The 27930-nt window shown below is 42.5% G+C and overlaps 1 protein-coding gene and 1 long non-coding RNA gene across 10 annotated transcripts in view; one reads left to right on the top strand and one right to left on the bottom strand.

Annotated features, from left to right (window-relative positions):
- Positions 1 to 27930, top strand: part of AGAP1 (ArfGAP with GTPase domain, ankyrin repeat and PH domain 1) — a 694274-nt gene that overhangs the window by 537973 nt on the left and 128371 nt on the right. For all 7 annotated transcript variants that reach the window (XM_072640680.1, XM_072640679.1, XM_072640678.1 and 4 more), the window contains one exon: positions 6079 to 6240. In XM_072640680.1, coding sequence (XP_072496781.1) covers positions 6079 to 6240 — 162 coding nt within the window. The remainder of the gene's footprint in view (positions 1 to 6078; positions 6241 to 27930) is intronic.
- Positions 578 to 27712, bottom strand: LOC140525348 (uncharacterized). Of its 3 annotated transcripts, XR_011974011.1 has the most exons (5): positions 27403 to 27712; positions 27137 to 27270; positions 7567 to 7763; positions 1738 to 1864; positions 578 to 1050 (listed from the first exon to the last, which is right to left on the bottom strand). It is a non-coding gene; the product is annotated as an uncharacterized lncRNA (long non-coding RNA). The 3 variants fall into 3 exon arrangements; XR_011974009.1 differs by lacking the exon at positions 578 to 1050 and having other exon boundaries at positions 1234 to 1864; XR_011974010.1 differs by lacking the exons at positions 578 to 1050; positions 7567 to 7763 and having other exon boundaries at positions 1234 to 1864.

The following is a 27930-nucleotide window of genomic DNA, read 5'->3' as shown; positions in this document are numbered from 1 at the left end:
GCACCTTAGTGACCAGAGAGCTATAGGAGAAAATAGGAATGGTGCTTCCAATGAAGAGAGGAGAGAAGAATAACCAGATCCGACCAAATCCACACAGAAGAATCCTGTGCCCTGAGGCAAGCACAAATCAGTCAGTCTTGGAGAAGGGCTAGTAGTCCAGATCTGTTAAAATGAGTAAAATATCTGGGAGTCCATCTACCAAAGCACACTCAACACCAGTACAAAGATGATCACAAAATGTTCTTTGGAAAGGTCAGTTATAACCTAACTACCACCCAGACACTCAACAGCAGCAGCTGCAGAGATAGGTGCCAAAGGGAATCTCCCCACATGCCCAGCCCAGATCACCTTGTGACTTTTGTAGGCATCCCTCAGAGAGAAGAAACTGTCCCTCTTACCAGGATCGTGTACATACACCCAGCCTTGTCCTCTTTTCATTTTGGATAGGCCAGTGTAAGTCTCACAAGAAAAATGGATCTGAAATGTGTTAGGGAAACCCCATCATCTCATTATCTTTCCTTGCCAACCCTATTCTGCTTCCAAACTCTCCTATTTCTGTTGAGGGCACCTCATCCTTCCCAGGTTTAGAGCCTCAGTTCATGCTCAACTCCTCATTCTCAAAAGAGCAACCCACCCAAACAGGCCAGTGCTGGTACTATCTGATTGGATTTAATATGCCCTTAAAAATAATAAGAGACTTCTGACTGCATGTGTGACCCCTTTTAGGTGTCCTTTGTATGTTAAAATGTTTGTTTGTTGAGGTCACCCTAAAAGAAGGTTTTTTGGTTTTTTTTTAATTGATAAATAGGAAGGAGCTAAAGAGAATTGCCTGTGATCATTATGCGGCAGAGCCAGAATTAGGATGTGGTGTCTTGCCCCTCATTCTGGGATTCTTTCATCTTCAGCTCCCTGGGTTTCACTGCATCAAGCTCACCTGTGTATGGCTGGAAGACGATGCAGAGTAGATTGATTTAACAGCAAGTCCTTTTGCGGCCTGTTTCATTAGTGTTTAAACTTTATCTCTTGAAATGGCTCTTTCTCATGGAAAACCTGATGTGGGAAAAGAGTTTGAAATATGGGGAAAAAATATCATTTTGATTGTGCTAGAAAGTTTGCAAATTAAAGAGGTCCTGGGTAGAGCGAGAGATCTTAATCCTCCCCCGATTCATACATGTGTGCATGTATTTGTTTTGCAGATCTTTTGCTTCAGTACAAATGTAGCCCTGGACATGCTATTTTTTAAAAGTTTATTGGGAAACTCTAAAGAAACAAATTATTTTCATGTCTGTGGGCACTCTTATGTGAACAAGGGGACAAGGGGTTTGTCCGTAGCCCTCCCCCCGCTCCCCGCCACCCCCTCTAAAGGTCAGCAGCTGTTCACGAATGGCACTTTGGTGCCTAAAAGACCTTATTTTCTCTGCCTCTTCACATAAGAAACCTTATTGTGTCCCCAGCTTGTATGGGATCCTTGTATTTTCAGGCTGACTCCAGGTGTCTTTTGCAAGAGGCAGGCAAAGACTTCTCCAGAGGTAAACTTCATAAAGCCAGGGAATGTGCACTAGCAAAGAGACCAAATTGGGTTTTCTTTTTAAAATTGCATTCTCCATTAGAAGACAACAAGGTGTTCGGTAACCTGGTCAGACACTGTGGCTTCTGCAGATGACATCTTTGTGATTTATTGTCTCAAGACTAGTGTGCTTGCAGGTTCTGTGGGGGAAGAACATCCCCAGGCCTCACCTCCAGGTACTGCTCCCATGAGTTTTGCTTGATGGAGTGGTTTTATTTGCACCCCTTCCAGTTCATCCAACTCAGAATCAACCCAACTGGAGCCAATACTTGTATTTCCAATGGTGAATGAACTGCCCTGAAGAAGGAAAAATGGCTCCCTTTCAGTTTTAGCATGGCCTTCCCAGCCTTGTTCCCCACCTGTGCCCTACAAGTAAGCGTTCTCTCCATCCTTCCCTCCCCATCAAATATCTAGTCAGGGACTGGTTGGCATCCCAGACCACACATATGGTGTGAGTATTGGTGTGTTGTGACTGGCCTCCTCATCTATATGCCCTTCATCTCCTTCACAGTGCTTTGAATCGAATAGTGATGGAGGGAATTCACCAATTTCTTTCACATCCGTAGGATTAGATAGTGCCAGTGTTGGAAGACACCTCAGAGGCTATCTGGTGCAGCCTCCTCATCTTACAGAGAAGGAAACTGAGGCCCAAGGTCACAGGGTTTGTAAGGAGCAGAGCTAGGATTGGCACCCAGCTCTCATGTCACCAAATCACCATGATTTACTGCACCATATTGTTAATCCCCTTTTTACTGAGAAGCAAACTGAGACTCAGAAATCAGAGCCAAGTTGCCCAGGGTCTTACAGCTAATCTGATGGAAGATTTGATGTCAGGCCTTCTTGAAACCAAAGGCAACACTTTTTTCTCTCTCCTGCTGGCTTGTCCAGAGGCTAGAGAACTGTACTGAATGTATTTCTCTTCCATCTGCCTGTCTTTAAGTACTTAAAACAACTAAGAAGAAAACAAAACCAAAACACAAAACTACTGCCCTGAAAGGGGAAACAGAAATGACAAATGCACATTTTTTAAAACGTCAGCTCTAAGCCTGGTAGGCTGGAAGGAGACACACCCATTCCACTTTAAGCAGCTTGCAGTCATGTTTGGAGGATCCAGGAGGTGGAGAGCTCATCTGCCCAATCTTGTGTCTTCATTCCAACTACTTCCATCCTATGCTCTTCCTGATAACTCTCCCTGACCTCTGCGCTGTCTTTCTCTGCCCTTCTTCAGCCTCTGAGGATCTCCCCTTCCCTGGTTTCCACTCTGGGAGCACTACTGGCCACAAGAGGAAAGAGCCAAGAATACTGGCCCTTGCTATGTCTTTAGAGATGGGAATTGAAGGAGGTTTCCTTCCATTAAGCGCAGGCCCATCACCAAGGACCCAAATTGGGGTCAGGGCTTTGAGCAGCACTCTGGGCTCCCTTTTGCTTGGGAATGTTGTGATATCCTTGACTGCAAGCATTGGACTTTGCTTTTCCAAGCCACAAGTCTGTCCAGGCTCTGGATGGTTTAAAAACCTTCTTGAAACTTGAAATCAGACATTTCCTTTTGGTCTGGGAAATTCACTTGGTGAACAAATTGCCTCTGGCATTAGTTTGATGAAGAGTTTCCTAGCCTACAGCTCATTAGAATTTTTCTGAAACACCTGAAGGTGCCATTCTGTTGGAGAGATCCATTTGAACTACTTGGAGGCTAGGGGGAGAAGGGGAGAGGTGATAGTTCTCCGAGGGAAGCATGGCTAAGAGCCTCTGTAAGTTCCTTTTGCAAATCTCTGGGACTCCCCCACATCCCAACTCTTCCTCTTCCATACTCCCACTCCCTAGATGAGGAATGCCCAAAACTCAAGACTCAATTAATACAAATGTTTGTGGAATGAAAGAGAAAAGGGAACAATCACTGTATTGGCCTTATCTGGCACGTGCATGGTCAGTGAGGATTTCAAGGTCTTTCAATGTGGCTCTAGGAGTATCCGGTGACATGGAGGGGGTTGGCCAGGCATGTAGCATACTGGTCTTGGAATCACAGAAACCTGGATTCAGATCCTACTTTGTATACTTATTAGTGCTCTTACCCTTAGCAACTTATTTAACTCCTGAACCTTGATTTCTTTTTTTTTTTCCTGTCTCTGACTCACATTGGCTTGGTGGTCCTTTGTCTCTTGGTACTTTAGGCAACTCCAAGTCTCTGAGTTAGAGTGTAGATGCTAATATGCATTGGCAGAGGGGGTGTCCTCACTGGGAGACCTCTCTGCCCATGAAATCACCGGCCTAGTCCCAAAGGAAAGAAGAGAGATGACTTCACGAAGTACTTGGAGAAGTGAGGCACTGTTTGTATGTAAAGTACTTTGCCAAGCTCAAAACGCTTTTGAAATGTTGACTGTTATTTCGTAACATCTTTTGCAGATGAGTATGAATAGTAAAAATGGCCTGAGAGGAAGCTATTGCCCTACTATTTAATGTTCTCCAGACTGAGGCTCCCGTGGAAAATAACTGCCTTTTTTTTTAACTGAATAAAAATATTAGGATGTCAGCTTATCATCTGTCTGTAGGTTCACTGGAAGCATCTTAGGAAAAACCGAAACATCAGGGATCAACAGGGAGCATTTGCAGCTGTTTTGAACAGCACTGCTTCTCAGATGCTCCTCCAAACCCTCCAGTCCAAGGAAAAGAGTTAATGCCTATCTCCATTTCCCCTACAATGGTATCCATTCAGGCCTTGATCAATTTCAATCCAATATCTTTGTGTTACCAAGGACAAAGATGGAAGTTGAGACTTGACCCAGAGGCACTTTCCTCCAACATAAAGACTTGCTTTCTCCTTCTGACCCCATGTGAAAATGTTCTCCCGTGGAGAACATTTGCCAGACATTGAGAATCCCCATCTCTACATGGCCCATCGCTTCAGCCACATGGATTTGAATATCTGTAGGGATGGAGAAAATAGATGTCCTGCACCCCACCCCCACCCTTCCTGGGATGGCCATCAACAAGGAGATGGGCCTGCAACAGTCCATCAAAACCCGCCAGGGCTAATGATGGGCTGGGCTGATAATCGGGGGCGAGTTAATTGTAAGGTTCGATATGGCATCTTGTCAGCCAAGATAAGTTGTCACGTTTTCCACTTGAGCTGAAACTAAATGATTGTAAAGTAAGTTATGAGTGTCCTTGGGCCTGTCTGCCGGAATGATGGCTAAGAATACATTGCTGGCCCATCCGTCTCTAGCAGGCTGTTTGATATTTATGCGAACCGAATGTTATTTTATTCTGCCTCCAGTCACGCTTGTCATCTTCCCGAGTGAAAAGTGAAACGGCTTCTGCAGCTCATGCTTCAAGGATTGAAGCTCAGAGAGGCTGCAGATTGTTATTATTATTGCTGGTATTATATATTTTTTGGGGTGTGCGTTGAACATTGATGCCCGATTGGGAAGAACTAATGGCTGACATTGAGCACGCAGGACGGTGGCAGAGCAGACGCATCGCACGGTGCCGCCGCCTCCGTTGGAGCCGGTTGAGATGTGGAGTAATGAGGCGCTGGCTTTTTTTAATTCGGTGTGCCTTCTTTTCCTTCTCCCCCCCCCCCCTTCCATATTTAACACTGGCGGCAACGGCCATTCATTTCTGTGCCCTATAATTGATACAAAATAAAATGCATTATTTGTATTCCCTCCAGAGGATGAAATTGCATCCAGTGGGCTGGAGCTGGAACTCATTTACAGTTTCCTGAAGCTGGGGCTTTCAGGGGCCCTCTCTCTTTTCAATTTGAGGAATACCTTGTCAGGCAAGAAGACTATTCAGAAATGGAAATGCAGAGCTTGGAAGCCTCATTCACTTGGGCTGCTCATATTTTAAACCCAGGGAATGTTAAGCAACTTCTATCTTGAGAGGGTGCTCTCCAAAACTAGGCTCCAAGAGTATTAGTAACACTTGCAAGTGAACACAGCATTCTGCTAACCAGAAATACAGGGCTCATGTATAAGCAGAAAGAGGAGGAGAGAGATGACAGATGGCTGGGGTGACGTACTCTCCAGTGTCCTTTATACTTTAGAATCCTGTGATCTTAGGAGACAGACAGACAGACACAGAGAGGCAAATACACTAGATAGGCAGATGAATAGAGATATAGATGGATAGGTAGACAGACTAGATAGATAGATACAGCCAAATAGAGTAGATAGACAGAGGGATAGAAATGGACAGACAGATGGATAGGTAGACTGAAAAAAAGATGGACAGAATAGAAGGATAAATGGATGGATGTGTGGATGGAGAGGAGAGAGAGAGAGAGAGAGAGAGAGAGAGAGAGAGAAGCAAATAGACTAGATAGACAGGCAGACAGGTTTCTTTTTTATCAGACCTGGGATCTCTTCAGTGTAGGGAATTTTATCAAAGCAGATCAGTACCTGCTCTGCCCCATGTAATCTCAGAGAGGAGTATGTTCAATGGAATTGAATTATGATTCAATTTTAATTTAATTCATTTTGATGATAATTTGTAACTTTTCTGTCAAATTGCAGATACCGGTTTGGGAGATTCAGTGTGCTCAAGCCCCAGCATATCCAGTACCACAAGCCCCAAACTTGATCCTCCACCGTCCCCTCATGCCAACAGGAAGAAACATAGACGGAAGAAAAGTACCAGCAATTTCAAAGCAGACGGACTCTCGGGGACAGCTGAAGGTAAGAAAGCCTTGGAGCATCCACAGCCCCATCCGTTGCTGATTTGTTTTTTCTAATGTGTTGTTAAATAACCGCTGCATGACTTCAGGGGTCATGTGGGCTGTTTGGAGGCAGGAAAACCTGAGTTCATATCCAGCTTCTGACAGTCTAATAGCTAGGTGAGCCTGCATAAGTCACTTTACCTCTGTGTCCCAAGGTGCTTCCCTAGACCTGATGTACTAAGTCATGAATGGGGTCTGATCCCTCTGGGAAAGGAGATTCCTTGTCCTAGTGAAAGCACAGCTTCCTTGTGAATTCATGTTAAGTCACTTGGTCTCTTAAAACAGCAAGGTTGCGTGAAATGCTGTTCAAAGTACTGGTTGTTGCGTGAGAGCTGCTGCCTTCACTTTGCTGATGACCAGAAACCCCTCATCCTCAAAGGTGCTGAAGCCAGAGAGAAAGCTCTCATAATCCCCGACACTCCAAGGCTGGGGTGGTTCTATAATGCCATGTCTTCCCCATCACACTGAGACATACCAAGGTGAGTTAGTCTCCTCAAGTAAATCTCATTTACACAGATACACTACCACCACCCCAGGGATGCAGAAGGACACCATGAGTCCAGGTCCTGCAGTCTGTAAAGTGTCTACAATAAGGTATCACCCACTCCCTCTCTTGATGACACAGGGGGAGATAATGCCCATTTTGGAGGCAGAAGACTTGGGTTTGAATCCTGGCTCAACCACTTATGCCTTTGTGATTTAGGGCAAATCACATGATCTCTCTGGGCCTCAGTTTCCTCACTGGTAAGATGAGAAGTTTAGATGAGAAGTCCTTTAAGGTCCATTCCAGTTCTGAGTCTCTTCAAGTCATAGTCTAGGGTATGGTCCAGGGCCCAGAGGTGAACCCACAGAGTCAAGTCATCATGGGGCTCGAATCTAGGTCTTCCTGACTTCTAGGCTGACATGTTAATGTCTCTATTGAAAAACAGGAATTTTCATCCCTGTGCTCTTTACAAAGTGTCTCAACTGAATTTTGAGAGAATTGACTAGTATGTAGAGACTATATGGGTATACAGTCTTTTTCACATGGTCAACCACAACCACTCAACTCAATTCCTAGAGAACTGGGCAGCCTGTACGGACAGTGTAGCCAGCCTGAATTTTTACTTTTTCTGTGCCCACTCTGAATTCCTCCAGATTTCTTTCCTTAGTCCCTTTTTATCCATTTCAGTTACACTCTACAGTAAGGCACATGAAGCCAAGAAGGAAGGACTGGGAAGTTGAGGGTCAAACCAGGGATCCCCCATTTACCTCCCTCACGAGGAGAACTGTCTCTTTGTTTTACCTGTTTCATCTTGAATGTTTCCATAGTTCCTGGCCCTGCCTGTTGTAAAAATAAAATGTGGCCACATCCTTCAATCATGGGTGAAATTCTTTGAGTTCCTCCAGAAAGCCGAAGTGTGATTTCTGTGATCTGTGTACGGCGGCGGACACTCCACCACCTCTGCCCCATATTCACTTACGCTTCAGGCCAGGCTTAAACTGGGAAGAAAGAGAAATGTTGCTCATTTGACTTGGCCATTCCCAGCTACAAGTTTAGGTCTATTTCTCTAAGAAAATATCTTAAATAGCTGCCATGATGACATTCCTGATTCTTTTGATTTGTCTTTTGTTTTGACATTAGCATTTGTCCCTTCTCCCCTTTCAGGGAGCTTCCTTTGTAACAGAGGCCATTGAAGGGGGTGAAGGATGGGGACAATTCAGTGCAATTAAACATCATGTGGCAAAGTCTGATGGCACTATTCTGTGCTAGCTCAGATTGGAGTGGAGAATGCCTTCTGATCACACTTCTTTGGGACAACGCTCAGGAATTCTCATTTCCCAGTACTCAGGGTCACTCATTCTGGAGTTGGTGCTCTTTCAGTCACTGGGTATAACTTTCTGATTCTCTTGACTTTCCATTGCTTCACTTCCTGTGGCCTTTCATGCTTCTCTGTCTTCTTTCCATTGGCTGTTCCTTGCATTGTCACATCCACGTAATGCTTTAGCCATCCCTAGTTGTGTGGCCACAGTGGTTGGGCATCTGCATTATTCCCTGCTCTTTATTACTGCAAAAGTGCTGCTATGATGTTTTGTTGTATATAGAGTTGTTCTTTTTGACCTCATCAGCCTCCTTGGCAGCCTCTTTGCTGATGAGCTGATGAGCCATTCTGTCACTATCCCATTACGTAGGATAATGAAAAGTCTCTCTGTACCAAGTGACCCCTGGTAAAGCAGGGTGAATCCATTAACAGGCCTTTGGGGAAAAAAATGCTCATCCTATTCATATTCCATCTTTCTATTAGCAAATTGTTAATATCAAATGCTAACCAAAAAATTATTTCTTTTTGGGAACTACATTATTTGGTGAAAGGAGATTTGGACCTGAAGTAAAGAGATACGTGGATCCAAATCCCAGCTCTAAGTCCAGGTGTGGGACTTTGGACAAGTCACTCAACTGCTGTGCCATCAGTTTCCTTCTCTCTAAATTGGGGGCAATGGGGCCATCTTTCCAAGAGCACCTGGAGGAAAGCACTGAATAAAAGGGATTTGTGAGGGGAGTGTGAGGATCACAGCATGATGGAGGTCTGGAAAGGACTTCAGAGATCATCTAGTGAAATCTCTCCATTTTACAGAGGAGGACAGTAAGGTTCTCAATCTCACAATGTAGAGCTAAAAGGAACCAGAGAGGGCATTTAGTCCAACCCCACATTGTCCAGTTGAAGAAACTGAGTCCCAAAGAGTCCTACCATTTTCACTTGGAATTGGGCAGCCAACTCAACAGGGGATTGTAGGCACGCATTTCCTAAACCAGGGCTGAAATGACAGACAGCAAGGACTACGAGCTTCCAAAAGACCTGGGAAGGTGCTCCTAGGCACTTCCCTAAGGAGATAGCCTAGTGACTGGAAATTTTAAAAAATCACAGTACATTATACACACATGTTCCCACTGGACAATCAACAAACTAGGTGCCAGGCAGTGTGCTGGGCACTAGGGAAACAGAGAGAGAAGTGAAACTGTCCCTGACCCCAAGAACTTACCTTCTGTTGAGGGTGGCAGTGTGTACCTCTATAGGCAAATTCAAAGTACATTTGAAAGAGAATTTAAGGGGAAAACTTTAGCTTCAGGGCCAATCAGGAAAGGCCTTCAGGAGGTGGCATGTAAGCAGAATGTTGAAGGAAACTAGCCATTTAAAAGTCAGAGGTGAGGAGGGAGGGCACTCCAGGCATGAGGTCCTGGCAAGGCAAAAGCATAGTGATCAGAGGTAGACTGAAGGATTCTCAGAACCATAGGCAGCCAGGCAGCCATACCCTCAACTGGATGCCTTCATTTCTCTCTCCATGAGTCAGCCTGTTGCCTGAAGTTTAAGGAAGTAATCACACAAGCCTGTTTGCAGGGGGGCTTGTGGATAGTGAATTTTAAAAGTTGGAAGTTTAAAAAGAAGTCCATTTGACAGGAATCACCCGTGTCTTTGTTTTCTTGAAGTAAACAAATTGCTGCTCTTTGAAAGTAGTATTGTCAATTTCTCCAGAGACAAGAAGGCTGTACATCCATTCATTAAACAATTGTTCTCACTGCTGGAGATACAAAGACAGAAACTGAATAATCCTGCCGTAAAGGAGCCTCTGGTCTCATCTAGAAAGCACGCAAAGGATCAACCCCAAAGAGCACAAGAAAATCCAGAAGTCGCTTTCCCTGGAATATTTTGATTTGTGTCAATAGCCATTGATTGAATTCAATCAAATTCAATACAAATATTGTTTTCTGTCTAATAAACATTTCATCATTTCAGAAGAGAGCAAAGATACATTTTTAATTTCTGATTTAAATCACACTCAATCATCTTGGCCACCCTTGTGCTAATTAGAGTTAAATGTCCCAGTGACCAACATAGAGGAATATATAAGGAACTCAGTCAAAACTACTCAAATTTTGTTTCTACATGGAGGAAAATTCTTTGGATTCCAGTCAATTTTCAGTGCTAGAAAAGGTTTGTTTTAGAGGATTTTTTTTGAAATATACCTACTGTATGATTGATGTTCACAGGAAAAGTATTTGGAAAGCAAGGGTGGCATTGCTGTTCACATCACATGGTCATGAAGGTGGATTCTGATTCCTTAAGTCCTTCACTGCCAAAGACAAACCCTGCCATTTCCCAGGGTTTTCAAACTGTTCATTTAAACGTATTTTGATTCTGTGGCCTCTCTTGATTGCCTGCTTTTCAGAAAAGGCAATAATGTTAAACATGGTGTAACGTCAGCATTTATGGGGCACAAAAATATTAGGAACAACCACGTCCAAATTAGCAGGATTGATATGGACGAACTGATCTTTTCCATGTAATGAGAAAGTGCCCACGTGTGGATCTGAGCGCTCATTCCACCCTAATTGTTACAGTGTTTCTATTTATTTCCTCATTGTATTTGTTCTCTTAACTCTAGCTTTTATTGCACTGTTAAATATCAACAGTTAAATTCTATCCCTGGGAACTGCAGACACTAAGGTCTCATTTCAACAAATAGATGTTTCCTCATCTTTAAAGGGCTTTTGAAAAGGGTTTGTTGATTTTTTTTTAGCACCATAGTTGTTTTTCCATAGTTGCCCATACACACACACATCAAACCTCCATTATAACAAAGAAAAACAGTTTCTCAAAACCAAGTGAAAGAGTGGCCACAGTCAGGACAACGTATCCAAAGCTTCCCTATTGAGACAAGGAGCTATGTTTCATCAGCCAGCTTTGAAAACCAAGATTGATCTCTGCTGTACGTATGCTAATGCATCTTAGGATTGTTTTCAGTCATATTATAATTGTCATTGTGAATGTTGTTCTCCTGGTTCTTCTGTCTTTGCCCTGAGTCTGTTTGTTCGTCTAGGTCTTTCCATGTTTCTCTGAATTCCACAGAAGCCTCATTTCTTAGAGTTATTCTCCTACATTCATATAACATAGTTTGTTTCACTGTTTCCCAGTCAATTGGCCCCCAGGTTTTCCTACCAAAAAAGGATATATATGCAACCTTTCTATCTTTGATCATCTTTGAGTATGTGGACAGCAGAGAGAATGCTGGGTTAAAGGAGATAAAAAATTTAGTAACTGTTTTGTTGTTGTTCAGTCACTTTTCGGTTGTTCCCAACTCTCCATGACCCCATTTTGGATTTTCCTGGCAAAGATAGTGGAGTGGTTTGCCATTTCCTTCTCCAGTTCATTTGACAGATGGGGAAACTGAAGTAAACAGGATTAAGTTAATTGCCCAGGGTCACAGAGTTGGTAAGTGTCTGAGACTGGATTTGAATTTAGGAAGATGAGTTCCTGTGTTCCATCCACTGTGATATCTAGCTGCCCAACTTTTGTCACATAATACCAAATCAAGAGTGACTGCATCAGTTCATAGTTCTGTCAACAATGTAATAGTCCCATGTATAAAATTACAAGGGGATGATGCAAATCCTGCAAGTTACATTGTATTATATGACATAATTATACATTCATATACTTATATTTGCATAAATATTGTATGTGCATATAAATAATATACATCTATGTAATAGATATAATACATATGTACAAATAAATATAAATGCGCATAAAATAAATATTTATATAAAAACTATCTGGTAGATATAGAGATATAATGATTTTTCTGTGATATCACCTTTTCAAATTCCTTGGGGAATGCTGATTTTTAGGGAACATCAGTTTTATTTATATATACATATATATATAATGCACAATTATATATGTGTAATCTATAATAAATTATGAACATATATCTATGTATGTGCATACTTACAAATATAGCTAAACATTTTACTGATTTGTATTCTGTTCACTTCATCCTCTGAGCCTCAGTTTCCTCCTCTGTAAAAAGAGATACTTATAGCCTCTACCTCACAGAGTAGTTGTGAGCTTGAAATATAATATAGTTAAAGCCCTTTCCATATCTTAAGGTACTCCAGAAGTGGTGGCTATTATTATTCTGAAGGAATAGCAAATGATTTTTTAAGTTGATTGTGTGTTTGGGTTGGCCTACTTGACCTCCAAACTTTCACAACCTGTCTAGTTTGGGTGAGTCCAAAGTGAATGGTTAAATTGATTCTTATCTTTGAATTTTTATAGTATGAGAGCTCTCTCTTGCCCCAGTGACTTTCCCTAAAAGTCATTATTGCCCAAGAAATTTGAAAGAGTTACATGACAGACTGTCAGAAAAACCCTCTGTAGCAATCCTCCTATGCACAGATCAATAGAAGTCACTTTAATCTCCTTTTGCTGCCATTTCTTCATCTGTGACATGGGGTCTAGGGTGGGACTAGATGCCTCTAAAATCTTTCCTCACTGAGAATCTCTGATCCTTGAATCCCAAGAAAAAAGCACCAGCCGCACTTCTGGCCTCCTGGTCAACCACAGAAAGCTTGTGGGCTATCATGTTAGGATTTCTGGGACCTTCCACTCAGGCTCCTCTTTTCCTCTGATTTATCCAACAGGGTTTCCTCTCAGGTGTACATTCACCCTGGGTTACTAACCCATTGATCTGTTTCCCACCAATATTTTCTTGTACTTTCGAAGTCCAAGATGACAGAGGCATGATAGACAGCAGCTTCTCTCAGAAAGATCTGGAGGATTTAGTGAACTTTATTCAGTCTTTAGGTTCTGATTTCCTAGAGTCCCTTGAAGATTTTATGTTGCTCAAATTTCATATATCTAGCATAGTACCCAGTACACAATAGGAGCTTAATGTTTATGGGATGAATAAGTACAATTCCTGGGAATTTATTCCTTTGGCCTTTCCTCCCCACAGTTGCTGAATTGATAGTCCTAAAGCAAGCTCTGATCATGTCACTCCCCTTCTCATGAAGTTTCATTGGCTCTCTACGTCCTTGAGGGTCACATGCAGACTTAGCTGTTTAGCATCAGAAGCCCTTCATACTATAACTCCAGCCTATCCTTCTAGACTGGTTCTATGTTCTACCCCTTCCATGCTCTACATTCCATCCAAATTGACCTACTCATTCGAACCCCCAAACAACCTACTTTCTCCCAGTGCCTTCACATTGACTGTCTCCATACCTGGAATGCTCGCCCTCCTTAGCACTCTCAGAATCCCTGGCTCCCTTCCAGGCTCAGCCCAGGTGCCGCCTACTACACAAGGCTGTTCCCCCAAGAGTGATCAGTGCTCACCCTCCCCTGTCTCACCCAAGATTATTTTGTACTGATGATGACTACTTCCCTTTCAAGATCAAGTGGGAGGAAAAGGAAAGGCTCCCTGGAGAAGATGATGTTGAGGTGGTGCATTTTGAAGGAAACCACACAGAGATGAGGGGGAACAGCATTCCAGGTGTGGAGAATGGACAGTAAAAAATACACGGGGCAAGAACTGGAGTGTTGTGTGTGAGGAACTGTCTGATTCCCAGAGTACATGTGGGGGAGGGATGTGTAACCAGGGTGGAAAGATTGTGGGGAGGAGGGGCCAACTTGGGAAGATTCTGCTACTCGGTAGTAGGAGCTTAATAAATGCTTTCTGACCTGAATGACTAATCCAAACACATAGGAAACAATAGGTGCCTAATAAATGCTTTCTAACTTGGATAACTAATCCAAAGACACAGACAACAGTAGATGCTTAATAAGTATTTTCTGACTTAAACTATTACTTAGTCTCAAAACATGGGAAACGTGAGTTTAGTCACTAAGATGGCCAGGTGGCCCCATATTGCTCACCTTAGCATTTCAAATTACCCAGGATTAATCAAGCCAATATTCCAGATTCTCTCCTATTTTCTAAGCATTAAAAAAAGACAAAACAAGCCCTGTCTGTCAGTGCTTTTCGGTCACCTTTGCAGATGCTTCAGGAAAATTCTCAGTGAATTAGTTGAGGATTAGAAAGAATTTTGAAGAGACAATGACACCCTAGAAGGACTCAGCATCCTTTTCTCCTGAGTTCTGGTGACAAGATGATGACAGCCCCTCCCCCATTCTACTGTTTCCCCCCTTCTATAAAGTATTCAGGGCTGTCAGCTGTTCTGTGAGTGGTGATTAGGATACTTGGTCTTTGGGAAGGCCATTTGTCTCTTTTGTTTCTTGGAGCATAAGTTCATGAATGTTCTCAGCTTTCCCTCCTTCTGTTGGTGGCTCCATTATTTGCTCTGTGTTTTTCTACCCAAGTCAGGTGATCTTGACTTTGGGCCTCCTGTTGTATTCTGGGCTTTTTTGAGATTCCTTTGGACTGGAGATGTTGGTAAGAGGCCTAGGTGCTCTTGGGTCACACTGCTACACTGTTCTGGGGGTTTCCTTCTCGGTTCATCTGTTGGTAGCCCCAGTTCTGGCTTGGAAAGGTTTTGATCATTAAGGTCGTTAACTTTCACTGCTCCCTCTTCCCCCTTTAAAGAAATGGCAGGCTTTGGTGGGATCCAATGGACCCTCTGTGACATCTCTTTCTTTGTAATCTCCAGGTTCGAAAGTCCTTTTCAGCTTCACTTCCATCTAATAAGCATTTACTAGGCCCCTACTATGTACCTGGAGACAAAAATGAAACAGACGTTGCCCACAAGTCATTTGCCATTTATTTGGGGGTGTCAAGAGAGGGTGAAGAATCCAAATAGCATTGTCCTCATGCAGAACTGAAATCCCTGCTTTGTTCTGAATTAGTAGATTAATAAATATGAATATTTGGCCTTCAAAAAAGCTGAAGGAAGTAGTGGAGAATATGAAAATCCCCTTAAGTAGGCTCGGAGTCAGGTTAATCCTGTCTGTGTGAAGTGTTAGTTGATGTAGAGAAGACTAGGCTCCTAGATACAGAACAGGAAGGAATCTATAAGGTCCTCTGGTCCAACCCCTATTCGCAGAGAAGGAAACTGAATCCCTATGTCACAAATATTAACCACCCAAATTGAGTACAAGTCATGGAAAAGACTAAGAGAGGTTTCCTAGAGGAGGTGTCACTGGAACAGAGGTTTGAAGGAAGCTAGGAATTCCAAGAAGAAATATAGGATGGTGTAAAGAGTGTTAGACTTAGAGCCAGAGGAGCTGGGTTCAAATCCTCATTCTGCCACATCCCACCTTACGCTCCTGGACAAGACACTTCCCTCTCTGAGCCAACTTCCTCATTTCTAAAATGAGAATATTACACCTACCAGTCTCTATTCTGTCTTCCATCTCTAAAAATTATAATCCTTTGAGGTGGAGGTGAGTTTTTTCCTATAGCCAAATATATTTATGTATGTATGCATGCATTCTGCTTCCAGTGAGAAATCTCAACCATGGTGCTCCTACTAATTGTTTTTGTTTTTTGATTCTGTGGATAAGAACTGGAAACCAGAGGTTTTGTCCTAAAGGTCAGGTCAAGTCAAGAAGACTAGTTGACTAAAGGTTTTCAACAGTAAAACAGCCATCATCCCTGATTTCACAAAAACCTTGATCAAATTTGTGTTGCTATCTTTTGTCATTAGAGCATTGATATTCCCCGCTGTATCTTCCCCTCCACTCCCAGAGATTCATCCATCATAATAAAGAAGAATAAGAAAGTTCAGCAAAAACTAAAAAACATCATATGTCATATGAATGTTTTACACCTTTGATCCCTGATCTTCCCAAAAGAGTAGAGAGTAGGATCTTATCAGATCTCTTCTTTGAGTGTGGACAAGCTAGTTATCATTTTGAATCAGGATGGCTTTACTGTCCAAAAGGACTTGCACTGTTATCATGGTCACTGGGTTCTTGTTTTCCTCATTTGTGAAAGGTGAATCAAATGAATTGCAAAAACAGATAAATAATAACATAATAATAAAAGGAGGCTTTAATGTTCCTCTCTCAGAACTGGACAAATCTATAAAAATGAGGCTAAATATGAAAGTAAACAAAAACTCATGGAGGATTCAAAGCTAAAAGATTTATGGCATCTTCTTAATGTGATTGCTAAAGAATACATAAACACACACATATGCATATATGTGTCACAGATATTTATATATCTATATGTATGTATACATGTACCATTTGGCACTTTTACAAAAATAGACTACTTATTTGGCACATTTTTTATAATAAGGAAAAATAAATATTCTTTATCCACACAATTTTGAGCTTAATTGACTGATCTAGGTATCACAAGCATGCAGGGATAAGGGATTGGCTGCCACAAGGTGGGCGGTTCATCAAAGACTTTCATCCCAAGAGTTCTAGAACCACCGTGGACTTTGACCTTATTGACACCATTACTGTCAAGACATTAATCTTGCTAAAGAGAAAGAAAATGGCCTCTCAAGGATGATCACCAGAGGCACAATGAAATCACTCTTCTCCTTTTGTGTTCCCATTGCTGGTTGTGTCTCTCCCTTCCCAACCTCTTCCAAGTTCACCTTCTTTCATCCTCATTCTGTTGGCCACCATTCCCTCCATGTCATGTCACTACAGAAGTCACATTGGAATCCATGGCACTCCACAGCAGAGATGTCAAACTCAGCTACAGATAGATCCCTACAGCCCCATATTGAATGAGCAAACCACAGATTAATATAACCTGTTATATTATTTTTAAATTTATTTTGTTAAAGATATCTCAAGTTCATTTTCACCTGGTTCTTGCCATACTGGAGTTTCATGAGTTTGGCACCTTTACTCTAAATAATGAGTCATCAGTTTAACAAATTGGTTATTGTCCTTCATTCTGGAATAGGACCAAAATAACATCACCATGATAAAGTGAAGTTTCATTGTGTACATCTGTGGCTGATCAGACCAATACAAGTTCAGAATGCCCTACCACAGACTGAGCACAGATAGTCCATGTGAACATTTGTGGTAGATACACCAAATTTGCGTGTCCTATGTTTCCTTTATCCTGTTTCAGTTCTGCTTTGCTCATAGAGCACAGCACCCTTTCTGATGTGGGCACACCATGCTGAGCTGTGCCAGTGTCTCCCATGTTGTACAACCAAATCTAAAGTTCTTGAGAGAGACCTTGAGAGTGTCCTTGTATTGCTTCTTCTGACAACCATGTGATCACCTGCCCCATGCAAGTTCTCCATAAAATAGTCTTTTTGGCAAGTGTACATTTTGCATTCGAACAACATGGCCAGCCCATCAGAGTTGCACTCTCTCAAGTGTAGTTTCAATGCTTGGCAGTTCAGTTCAGGCAAGGACTTCAGTGTCTGGTACCTTATTCTGCCAGGTGATCTTCAGAATCTTCCTAAGACAGTTCAAATGGAAGTAATTTAGTTTCCTGGCATGGCGCTGGTAGACTGTCCATGTTTCACAAGCATACAACAATGAGGTCAACACAACGGCTCTGTAGATCTTCAGTTTAGTAGTCAGTCTAATACCTATTCTCTCTCAAACTTTTCTTCAAAGTCTCCCAAACACTGAGCTAGCTCTGGCAATACATGTGTCAACCTTATTGTCAATGTGTACATCCCTGGAAAGTATACTACTAAGGTAAATGAACTCATCCACAGCATTCAAAACTTCTCCATTTGTTGTAACCGGTGGTTCCATGTATAGATGGTGTGGTGATGGCTGATGGAGCACCTGTATTTTCTTGGTGTTAATTATTAGATCAAAATGAGCACAGGCAGCAGAGAACTGATCCATGCTTTGTTGCATCTCAGCTTCAGAGGCTGCATGGCATGCACAATCATCTGCAAACAGAAAATCAGGCACCAACACTCCCTCTACTTTGGTCTTGGCTTTTTCAAATTGAAGAACTTACCATCAGTATAGTAGTTGACCTTGATGCCATGCTCATCCTCATTGAAAGAGTTTGACAGCATGGCTGAAAACATCATGCTAATAAAGTATGGGAGCAAGCACACAGCCCTGTTTCACTCCATTGGTGACTGGGAAGGCATGAGAGCATTGTTCACTATCCAGAACCCAGGCAAACATGCCATCCTGAAATTGACATACGATACTGATGAACTTCTCTGGGCCACCAAATTTTGACATAATTTTCCATAAGCCCTCACGACTAACAATGTCAAAGGCCTTAGATCTACAAATGTTGCATAAAGTCCTCTGTTCTGCTCCTGGCATTTCTCCTGCAGTTGTTAGGCAGCAAACACCTTATCACATTTAACAAATATAAGAGGTAAAGGAAGGATGCTTGGTCTGATGTGGATGGGCAGAGAAATAATTGTCCTCCTCCCATTTCTTCCTGTGATTGGGAAGTTTGATTTTTGTTTGTTTGTTTTTTAATGCACTGATAACTGTTGTTTACTGAAAACATTGAAACCCAAATCAAAGATTTTACCAAAATGTATTTTTGTCTGAACTGATGGAATCTCCTTATGGCAAGTTCTCCCTGCATCAATGCTGATCATGAATTATCCATACTTTCTCATCTTGTCCCATCCTTGTCCAAGAGAGGCTCCACCATGAGCTGGACACCTTTCCTGATCCTCCTCACCCCCAGACTCTAACGCCTTCTCCCAGATATGTCCCATTAGCTGCACTGCAGGTGTTTCGTATGTACCTGTATATATTGGTGTTGGGTCTCATGTTGGAATACAAGCTCCTTGAAGGCAAGGAATGATTTCCTTAGCTCTCTATGTCCTCATATCTCTATGTCATCATATCTGCCATATTGGAGAAGCTTAATGAATGCTTGAGGATTAGCTGATTGGTTCCAACAGACCTTGAGCAGATCTCTTCTCCTTTCCAGCCCTCAATTTATTCTTGTAAGGTGAGGACTTTGGCCTTGATGGCTTCTAACATCCCTTCCAACTCAAAATCGATGCTACTATGAGCTTTCATATTTTCTCAATATAAACAGAGTAGCCAGACTCTTCTCTCACTGTCCTTCCCTCTTTCTATATAGCCAGTATTAGATTTATTCTGACTTCCATTATATAATCTTAGATACATTGTGAGGTCTGGAATTTCCCTAGTGTCTGATATATACAGCAATCCTCCCATATTTCATGTGTTGTCTGTAGTCAAAATGTCTTTTCCCCCAGTGGGCCTCTCTAGACTTACACTGGACTGGTCATCAGACCTATAGCCTCAGTTTTTGCAAATCAGTGAGACCTACCAGACCTTTGGAAAAATGTCTGAGAGCTGAGAGTTACTTATATGTCTGAGCTTATTTTTCTCATCCATAAAATGGGTAGATGTGGCGTTGGTGGGTGAAGATTAGTTGATATCTAAAGTTCTTTCTATTTCTAGATCAGGAGTCTTTAACCTTTTTTTGACCCCCTTGGTAGTCTGGTGAAATCTAGGGATCCCTTCTCAGAATGTTCTAAAATATATTAAATAATGCATAACCCTAAATACATGCACTCACAAATAAATAATGCAAAGAAGGTCAATTCTATGGATGTATGGTTACTAAAATATTAAAAATACTGGTTCATGGACACCATGCAATCCATGGATACTTTGGGGGGTTGTGGATCCCAGGTAAAGAAATCTTGTTGTATGTAGGCTCATGATTCTCTCATCAAGGTTTTCGCAGTAAGAGAGAAGTATTGAAAACCAGGATATTTATTTCACAACCTCTTGGCAGATTCCTTTCCTTTTTTTTTTTTAAGCTGTGAAAAATATTTTTTTAATTCAAAAGTTTTAAGCATCCACCTCTTCAACTCCTCCCTCTTTTACTTCAAACAGACACAGAGGTACATAAAGGTGCTTTGATTAACTTGTACCATACTTGTGAAAGATGTAGGGAGAGAGAAATGTAAGTAGCTCCCCCCCCCCCCCCCCCCCCCGCACACGCACACACACACTTTTCCCGAAGGCTCCTTTTGTAATCGAGAAATGGAGAAAATTGGCCATTTGTCTGTGGGGGTAGCAAGGCCTTGCTCAGCTAGGGAGATCCAGCAGATGATTAAATTTCAACTGCATTATGCCAGAGTTCATGAAAAGAGAATTCTGCGCCTGGTTTAATTCTGTCTAATTTTGAAGGGGAGGTTGAAGCTGAATGGGGAGGAAAAGAAGGGGAAAATGTCTGAGTTTCTGTTAAGCTGATTCCTCTTGGCTTTTTCTAAAAAGTGGCTTTCTAGTTGGTACGAGATCATGCCACCATTATCTGTCACCTCATCGTCCCCTTGCTGCCTTTTCACACAGTAAGGGAGAGAGAGAAGGGGAGAGAGAGAGAGAGAGAGAGAGAGAGAGAGAGAGAGAGAGATAGAGAAAGAGAGAGAGAGAGAGGAGGAAGGAGGGGGGAAGGGGGAGCTTGTGAAGTATGACTCCCCATCCCAAGACTCATTGCCCGTGATTCGTACCGCTTGACAGTAATGATCTTATTACCGTACTGTGGACCTTGAAGAGGTTTCGTGAGGAGAGAGAAAGGACGAGGCTCCATGTAATCAGGTGGCACGCATATTCCACGCCGCGCTGCTCACACGCTGATTGGACACAGTTTTAGCCCATCGTCTAGTCAATTACGCATAGCCCCTCGTGCTCCTGTGATCGTCAGAAACATTGATGGCTCCTGTCTGGCGGCTGGCAGCCCGCCAGGGCTCTGGAGTGGCTCGCGATCAGCCCTGCCCGCCCGCCTGGCGAGATGCTGCTTAGCTGGGATTGATTACCTTTCCCAAGCTTTGGCCTAATGGCAAGATCGAGTTGGAGAGGGCTTCGGGTGAAAAATGGACATCAGTGCCCAGACTCCTAGTCAATTTTGAGTCTTTCCCTTGTTTCCCCTAAATGGTATTTAAGGAGGGAACACTACATGTTATTGAAGAGAGTTCTTACTGGTGGCTGCTGCTGATCACACGTGTTGCATGCGTGCTACATTGTTTGGCTTTCAATGGTGACATTCTCCATTAATTAATCCAGTTGGTCAATAAAAAGCACCTACTGTTTGCTTCTGATACCAGTACACTTAGGATCATGATATCCTGCATAGAGAAAGCATTAAGTGCCTACTATGTTCCAGGCACTGCACTAAGTATTCATTTTATAATCAGTCCCTCTTGCTGCATTCCACTCCCCCAACCAAGACCACACCAAAAAAAAAAAAAAAACCTATAAAAGCCACAAAGGACAATTCTTCTCAGAATAGTCAAGCAAAGCAATTCCTACCTTGGCCTTACCAGAAAACAGGACGTGTCTCTCCATCCCCCCCACCTTCTGTCTCTGCCTCTGTGTCTCTCTGTTTATCTCTCTGTCTCTCTGTCTCTGTCTCTCTGTCTGTCTCTGTCTCTTTGTCTCTCTGTCTCTCTGTCTCTCTCTCTCTCTGTCTCTCTGTCTCTCTCTCTCTCTCTCTCTTCCTCCCTCACTCCCTCTGTGCCTTCCTTCCTCCCTGTCTTTTCCCTTCAGTGAGAGATGTGTCATCTTTATTCTTTTGTACTCCTGGCTTATCATTACATTGTTCACAGTTCTAATGTCTCTCAAAGTTGTTTTTCTCTGTAAGGTTGTTGTCATTGTATAAATTGGCCTCCCTGTTCTGATGACTTCTCTCTGTGTCCATTCTTAAATGTCTTTCCAGTTTCCTCAGAAACTGTCCATTTCTCATGGCATGATGATAATAATGTACCATTACATTCATATACCTTTTCCCAGGGAGAAGTCATCCCCTTGGTTTCCATTTTATTTTCAGTACTACAAAAATAGCTGATTTTGAACAGATTGGTCCTTTTCTTTTTTCTTTGATCACTTTGGAGTGTAAGGTTAGTATTGGCGTGTTAGGTCAAAGTGCATACACTTGAGTAAATTTTCAGGCATAGCTGTGTATTGCTTTTCAGAATGGCCAAACCAGTTCAGAATTCCCCCAGCGATACATTTAATTGGAGTGGTGTTAGTTTTCATTTCTCTATTAGTGATTTAGTGCATTTTTTTTCATATTGATCATTTGGACTTCCTCCATTGAAAATCTCCTTTTATCTCCTTCTCCCATTTGCCTAGTGGGGAATGGCTCTTTAGCTTTATAAGTTTGAATCAAACCCAAAGATCATAGACATAGAGCTAAGGAACCTTAGAAGTGAGGGAGGCTAAGCTCATGTGACAGGGGAATATGCTGAGGCAGAGAGAAGATGAAGTGATTTGGTCAGAGACACATGGCTAAGTGTCTGAGGTGAGATGGGAACTCAGGTCTTCACTTTTGTTTCTGCCCTGCCCTCATGTGGGGCACTAGAAATCCAATGATAAAAGGGATGCAGTTGAGCCTCCAAGATTTTCTGGCATTAACTTACCTTTTGCATTTCTCCCCTTCCCCCCAACATGACCTTTGCGTGACATAGAAATATTTATCTGGTAGACAGTTATCTTTGAGCCTTCAGTAAGATCAAATGTCCAATATGAAAACTCAAAGGAGCAAATGTGTCCCTTTTATCACTGACTTGGAGCTCATACGGAGATCTTGGCTTCTCATGAAAACCATAGAGTTGTAGAGTTAGAGAGGAAAGGAACTTTCCCCCATAAAAGGCCATCAAGTCTGACCCCTTCATTTTACAGAGGAGGAAACTGAGGCTAAGAGAGGTTAGGTGGTTTACCTATAATATAACAGTAATCCCAAAGGCTGGCTGCTTTTATTCTCCTTAGCTGTTAAGGAACTTGCCTAAGATCACACACAGTGAATGGATTCAAACCCAGGTCCTCAGATTCCAAAGCTTTCCTACTCTCTGCCAAATGAGACAAATAGTTGTCACTTTGTTAACCTTACAATGCTTAAGAAACATCAGCACACATTATCCACCTGCAAGAATATATAAAGGGCCCTGCTATGTGCTGGGCATTATGTGGGGGCTGGGGATACCAAGCAAAGAATGAAACAGGCCCGCCCTTAACAAGAACCCACCTTCTAATGGGAGGGACTACCAAGGGCCATAAAAAATGTATGGAGCATCAGTGTAAAGTGTGTGTGTATGTGTATAGCATATACATGTATACATGCATATGTGTATATATACACACATAAGAAGTGTGGGAGGAAGGGCAGCAGTATGTAGGGGAATCAGGAAAGGTTTCGGGAGAAAATGGTGCTGTGGTCAGGTCTTAAAGGATGAGACTTGGTGAAATTGAGGTGAGGATTATCGTTACTATTTCTGGTGGTGGTGGTTGTGGGAGCAGGAGGAGGAGTGGTAGTGATGGTAGTAGTGGTGATAGTGACAGTAGTGGTAGTAGTAGTATTGCTAGACAGCATGGCATCCTGGGTAGAGGGAGAGGTTCAGGTTCTTGCTCTGGCTGTGTGACCGAGTGAAAGACCTTTCACTCAGTACCCCCAAGGCCATTTTCCCCCTGCCCCAAGTATTCTCTCTAGCAATGGAATCCTAGGTCTAGATTTCTTTCTCCATCACTTGTGCATCTCAATGGAAACTCTTAAGATGTATCAGCTGTTCCGTGGTCCTCGTCAGTCATTGTGAAAGCAAATGTAGGGATGAAACTCCAGCATTGCTACGTAAATTTATATACTATAGTTCTTTACTGATATTAGCTTAGTAGATGGATATTTTCATCCTGCTCATCTCATTTTCATTCAAGTCTCTCTAACTTTCTCTGTGTGACTTTTGGCAGTGTGTGTAGTATTATATATGTGTATGTGCGTGCGTGCATGTGTATATACATGTGTGTGAATGCATACATGTGTATATGTGTGTACATGTGTGTGTACATGCATACATACACTTGTATGAATATAATATATATACATGGGTGTGTATTATCTAAGTTCTCCTAAATTATTTCTTAAGTTCCATTCCATTTGGCAGGTATTTGTTCAGTACCTCCAGCGTGCCAGGGACTGAGCCCAGCACTGAAAGAATAGGATAAAGAGTGGCATAGTCCTTGACCTCCAGGAGATGAGAGTCTCTTCAGGAGAGAGAATAAGACATGACCACACAAAGGAGATACAGCCTGAATGTGGTGGAGCTCACACAGGTAGTCAGGATCTTACTGAGCCTCAGATCAGTCTCATGGACATTTCAGTAATACAGATGTCATTCATTATTCATGCCTGTCCATCTTGAGCAACTCTTGCTCATATCTTCCTGTAACCCCATTTCAAACACTCATTGTGTGACTTTGGATCAATCCCTTAACCTCCCTGGAGCTCATTTTCCTCATCTGCAAATGAGGATTGTACCTGAGGCCCCCAAGTCCCATCCCACTTTCAATCTATGGTTCTGGGATTGTTGCATCTCTGGATGTCATGAAGGCACCAGGACAGCGCATGATTTAATGAAGCCAGACAAAATGCTATCCTTTCACCTGGGAAATCTAGGCAGGCCTTCCAGAAGAAGCAGCACCAGAACTGAGTCTTGAAAGCAGAAAAGGATAATTTGTGGACCTAAGTGGGGAGAGGGAGAGGGAGAGGGAGTCCTGCACATGATGATTGGTCTCAGTAAATGCGTGGGGGCAGGAGTAAATAGGTTAAGATCAGGTGATGAACAGCTTGTCATGTGGTTTGGCCAGAACAGAGAGAGCTTGATGCAAAATTGTCAGAGTAGAGGTACTGGCCTGGGCGATCACAGGGAGATCCATGGCAGGGAGGTCAATGGAGGGATGCATTCTGGGGGAATGAGATGTCACCTGGGGCAGCAGGACAAAGGACTGTGGTCATAGAAGGGAATCTGACAGTTTGGGGTCTTAGTTGTAGGAGTTGATGAAGTCCGCACTGTGACCTATGCTGACCCATCCAGGCTAAAGGCTGAGGCTGAGGTCCAGTGAAGGTCACAGTTCATGGGGCACAATGCACTTGGTAGATCAGAGGCCAAGTTGTTAGAAGCATGAACACATGAGGGGTTGGGATGGAGACTCGAGGCATGAAGAACCTTCATTAAATAGGGGTTCTCGAAACTTCCTTAAGTTTTTGGTCCTTTGTCTCAGCTCCCACCCTCCACCCCCATGGCTGTTCTCACAGCATGGAACCAGAAAGGGCTGAATTCAGAGTCACCTGACCCTTGCTCAGTTACCAGCTGGTCCATTTTGTACCTACATGACCTTGGGCACTCTGAGCCTCAGTTTGCTTCTCTGTAAAAGTTAGATTATTAGACTTGTTACCTTCAAAGACCAGTTACAGCTTAAAATCTCTCCTATTATTTTCCTTGTGTATATATTGGATTTATTCCCCAGTAGAACACTAGCTTCTTGAGAACAGGGCCTATCTTACTATGTGCCTTTGCATCTGTGTTGCCTAGCATAGAGCCTCGTGCATAGTAGGTACTTAATCAGTGTTTGAGGAATTGAATTCAAGTCCCATTTTCTTGAATTTCCTTTGGACATCAGTTCAGTTCCCTAATCAATCAACAAGCATTGACTTGCTGTGTGAGAGGTATTATCAGAGGCATAAGAGAAGAAGCCCCTTCCATAGAGGGCTTGCTTTCTGCTGTGAGAGATGGCAGGAATAAGGGATACACATGGAAGCTTATGCCAAATCAGTACTAGAAAATTTAGTGTGAGAGGCACCATCAGCGGAGGCATCAGGAAAGGTGATGCACTGAGCTGAAGATTAAAAGAACCCAGGAATTCTAAGCAGTGAAGTGAAGATGGAATGCATTCCAGGCATGAGGGAGAGTCTCCATAGAGATAGCAGCTGGACAATCATGTGTGAGCCATTTTGGGTGGTTTACCTGGACAGTCGGATCCATGAAAGGGAGTCGTGTGTAGTAAAGGAAAGAAAAGGAGAGGAATTTTTTATTTTCCACTAAAGGTAATAGGGAGCCACAGTAGTTTGTCGAAGTGGGGTATGATGGGTTCAGGAAGACCAACTAGCAAACTATTATAATAGTGCAGGCCAGGCAAGAGGTACCAAGGTGGTGACCTAACACAGGAGACATTGGAGAGCTAAGAGCAAGATTTGACCCTTGCTTGGCTGTGGAGGCTATGAGGCAATTCTCATCAGAAGATTCTTCCTGGACTTTAGGGCAAACATTTCTTTGGGGAAAGAGTTCAAACTTCCAGAGCAGTCAGTGCTTAGTCAAGATCTACCTGAGAGTTTTCATCGTTTGTTTATTGTCAAAGGTCATCCCTAGCCATCTTCTCCTCTGAACTGCTCACATTCTTTGATAACTTCCAAAGTAATGAGTTACCCAGCATATAAATGGGATCTTAAGGACAAGAACTGAAGAGCTGATTAGCCCTTCTTCCTCAGTCTTTGTCTTAGCCACAATTAGCATTTTTATTTCCACTCAAAATTAGGACCTTCACATCCATTAGTTCCCTTGTCCCACTTAGTACACGGAGTGGGACACATTTGCCTCCACTTAGGTGTCACTGACTTAGAGAAAGACAAACTATGCACTTATTTGTCATCCTTTGGAAGGCTCTCTAGCAAATGGGATCACCATGCCTATTTCTCACTTTGTAGGAATTCTACTTCTACAGGCAGGTAAAGCCTCAGAGGGTGTTTTCTTAACCTAGCAAAAAAGTGAGCTCCTTGTAAATGACATGTATTACTTTACCTGGCACTACGTTGGTGCTTTTTTCTTTCAATTTTTCATCAGGTTAAAGATTTTTTTAAAGTAAATTTTATTGATTGATAGATGTTTTAAAAATCCCTTAGGTTTCCCAATTTGTACCTTGTCCTGTACCCATTCTAGGAAGGCATACCTTAAATAAGGAAGAAAAAATTGGGAAAAGCATATTTCAACAAAATACCAATATCTGGGGAAAAATCCAACATTGGTGTTGCCATAATCTCCCACCTCTGTAAAAAGTGAGGGAGGCCCTTACCCTGTGCCTTCTTTGGGCCAAGCTCCTGCTGGCCAAGCTTTATAATTCATTATAATGTTACAACCTTCACTTCTGATTGCTTTGTTGTTGTCTCACTCGTGTTGGTTGAGAATATCCTTCTCCTAGTTGACTTCCTTTTGTATCAGATCACATAATGTCTTCCCACACTTTTCAGTTCAACTGTGAATCCAATTAGTTCAGCTTAGTGAGTATATATTAACTACTTACTATGTGCCAGGAGCTGTTATAAGTAGAGAAACAAAGATACAATCTTACCTTCCATTTCATTTTGATCCTTTGATAGTTTGAAGGCTCTGTGATCCCATGAAGATGAACATTCTTTTCCATTCTTATAGTAACCTTTCTATACCTTTATTCCATAGGGCAGAAATGAGAGGCAAAGCTGGAAACTGCCAAGAGATAGATTTAAGTTTGATGTTAAGAAAATGAAAAAAAATTAAAACTTCCAAACAATTGGCACAGTCTCAAAGTGGAATAGACTGCCTTGAGAGGGAGGGAAGGAGTTCACCTTCCCTATATACCTTCAAGCAAAGGTGCCCAGTGGTCACCAAAAGGGTGACCATTTCTTGTATGTCTCTTAGAAGGGATTCTTGCTTGGGAACACGATGAACTCCAAGGTTCCTTAGGGAATTCTAAGATTCTCTGATCCATAGAATCACAGCATCTGAGATGGGAGGGACCTTGGAAGTCACCATGTCTAACTCCCTCATTATAAAATTGAGGAAGTGGAGGCCCAAAGCTCTGAAGTCACTCAGCCAAGGTCACACATCATAGCTAGAAGAGCTGAGATTTGAACTCAGATCCTTAGACTTTGAAACCCATCTCCCAAAAGACTCACCACATTCACGTAAACCACAGTTTATTGGACGTCAGCAAATGACTTTGGCTTTTGGGATTCCTGAAGAATTCCTCTGAAAATTATAGTGATAGTCCTACCGTGTGGGGCCATATTTGACAAGTTAAATTCGTAAAGGGCCAAATGGCAAATGAATGAGTTATAAAAGCTTTTCTTTATAACTCGTGAAGAAGTCTGAGTCCAACCTGTGCTT

Source organism: Notamacropus eugenii, chromosome 2 (genome assembly GCF_028372415.1).
Source record: "Notamacropus eugenii isolate mMacEug1 chromosome 2, mMacEug1.pri_v2, whole genome shotgun sequence".
In the NCBI taxonomy this organism is placed as follows: domain Eukaryota; kingdom Metazoa; phylum Chordata; class Mammalia; order Diprotodontia; family Macropodidae; genus Notamacropus; species Notamacropus eugenii.
The sequence above is the reverse complement of the archived record's forward strand: the minus strand, read 5'-3'. Positions and strand labels throughout refer to the sequence as shown.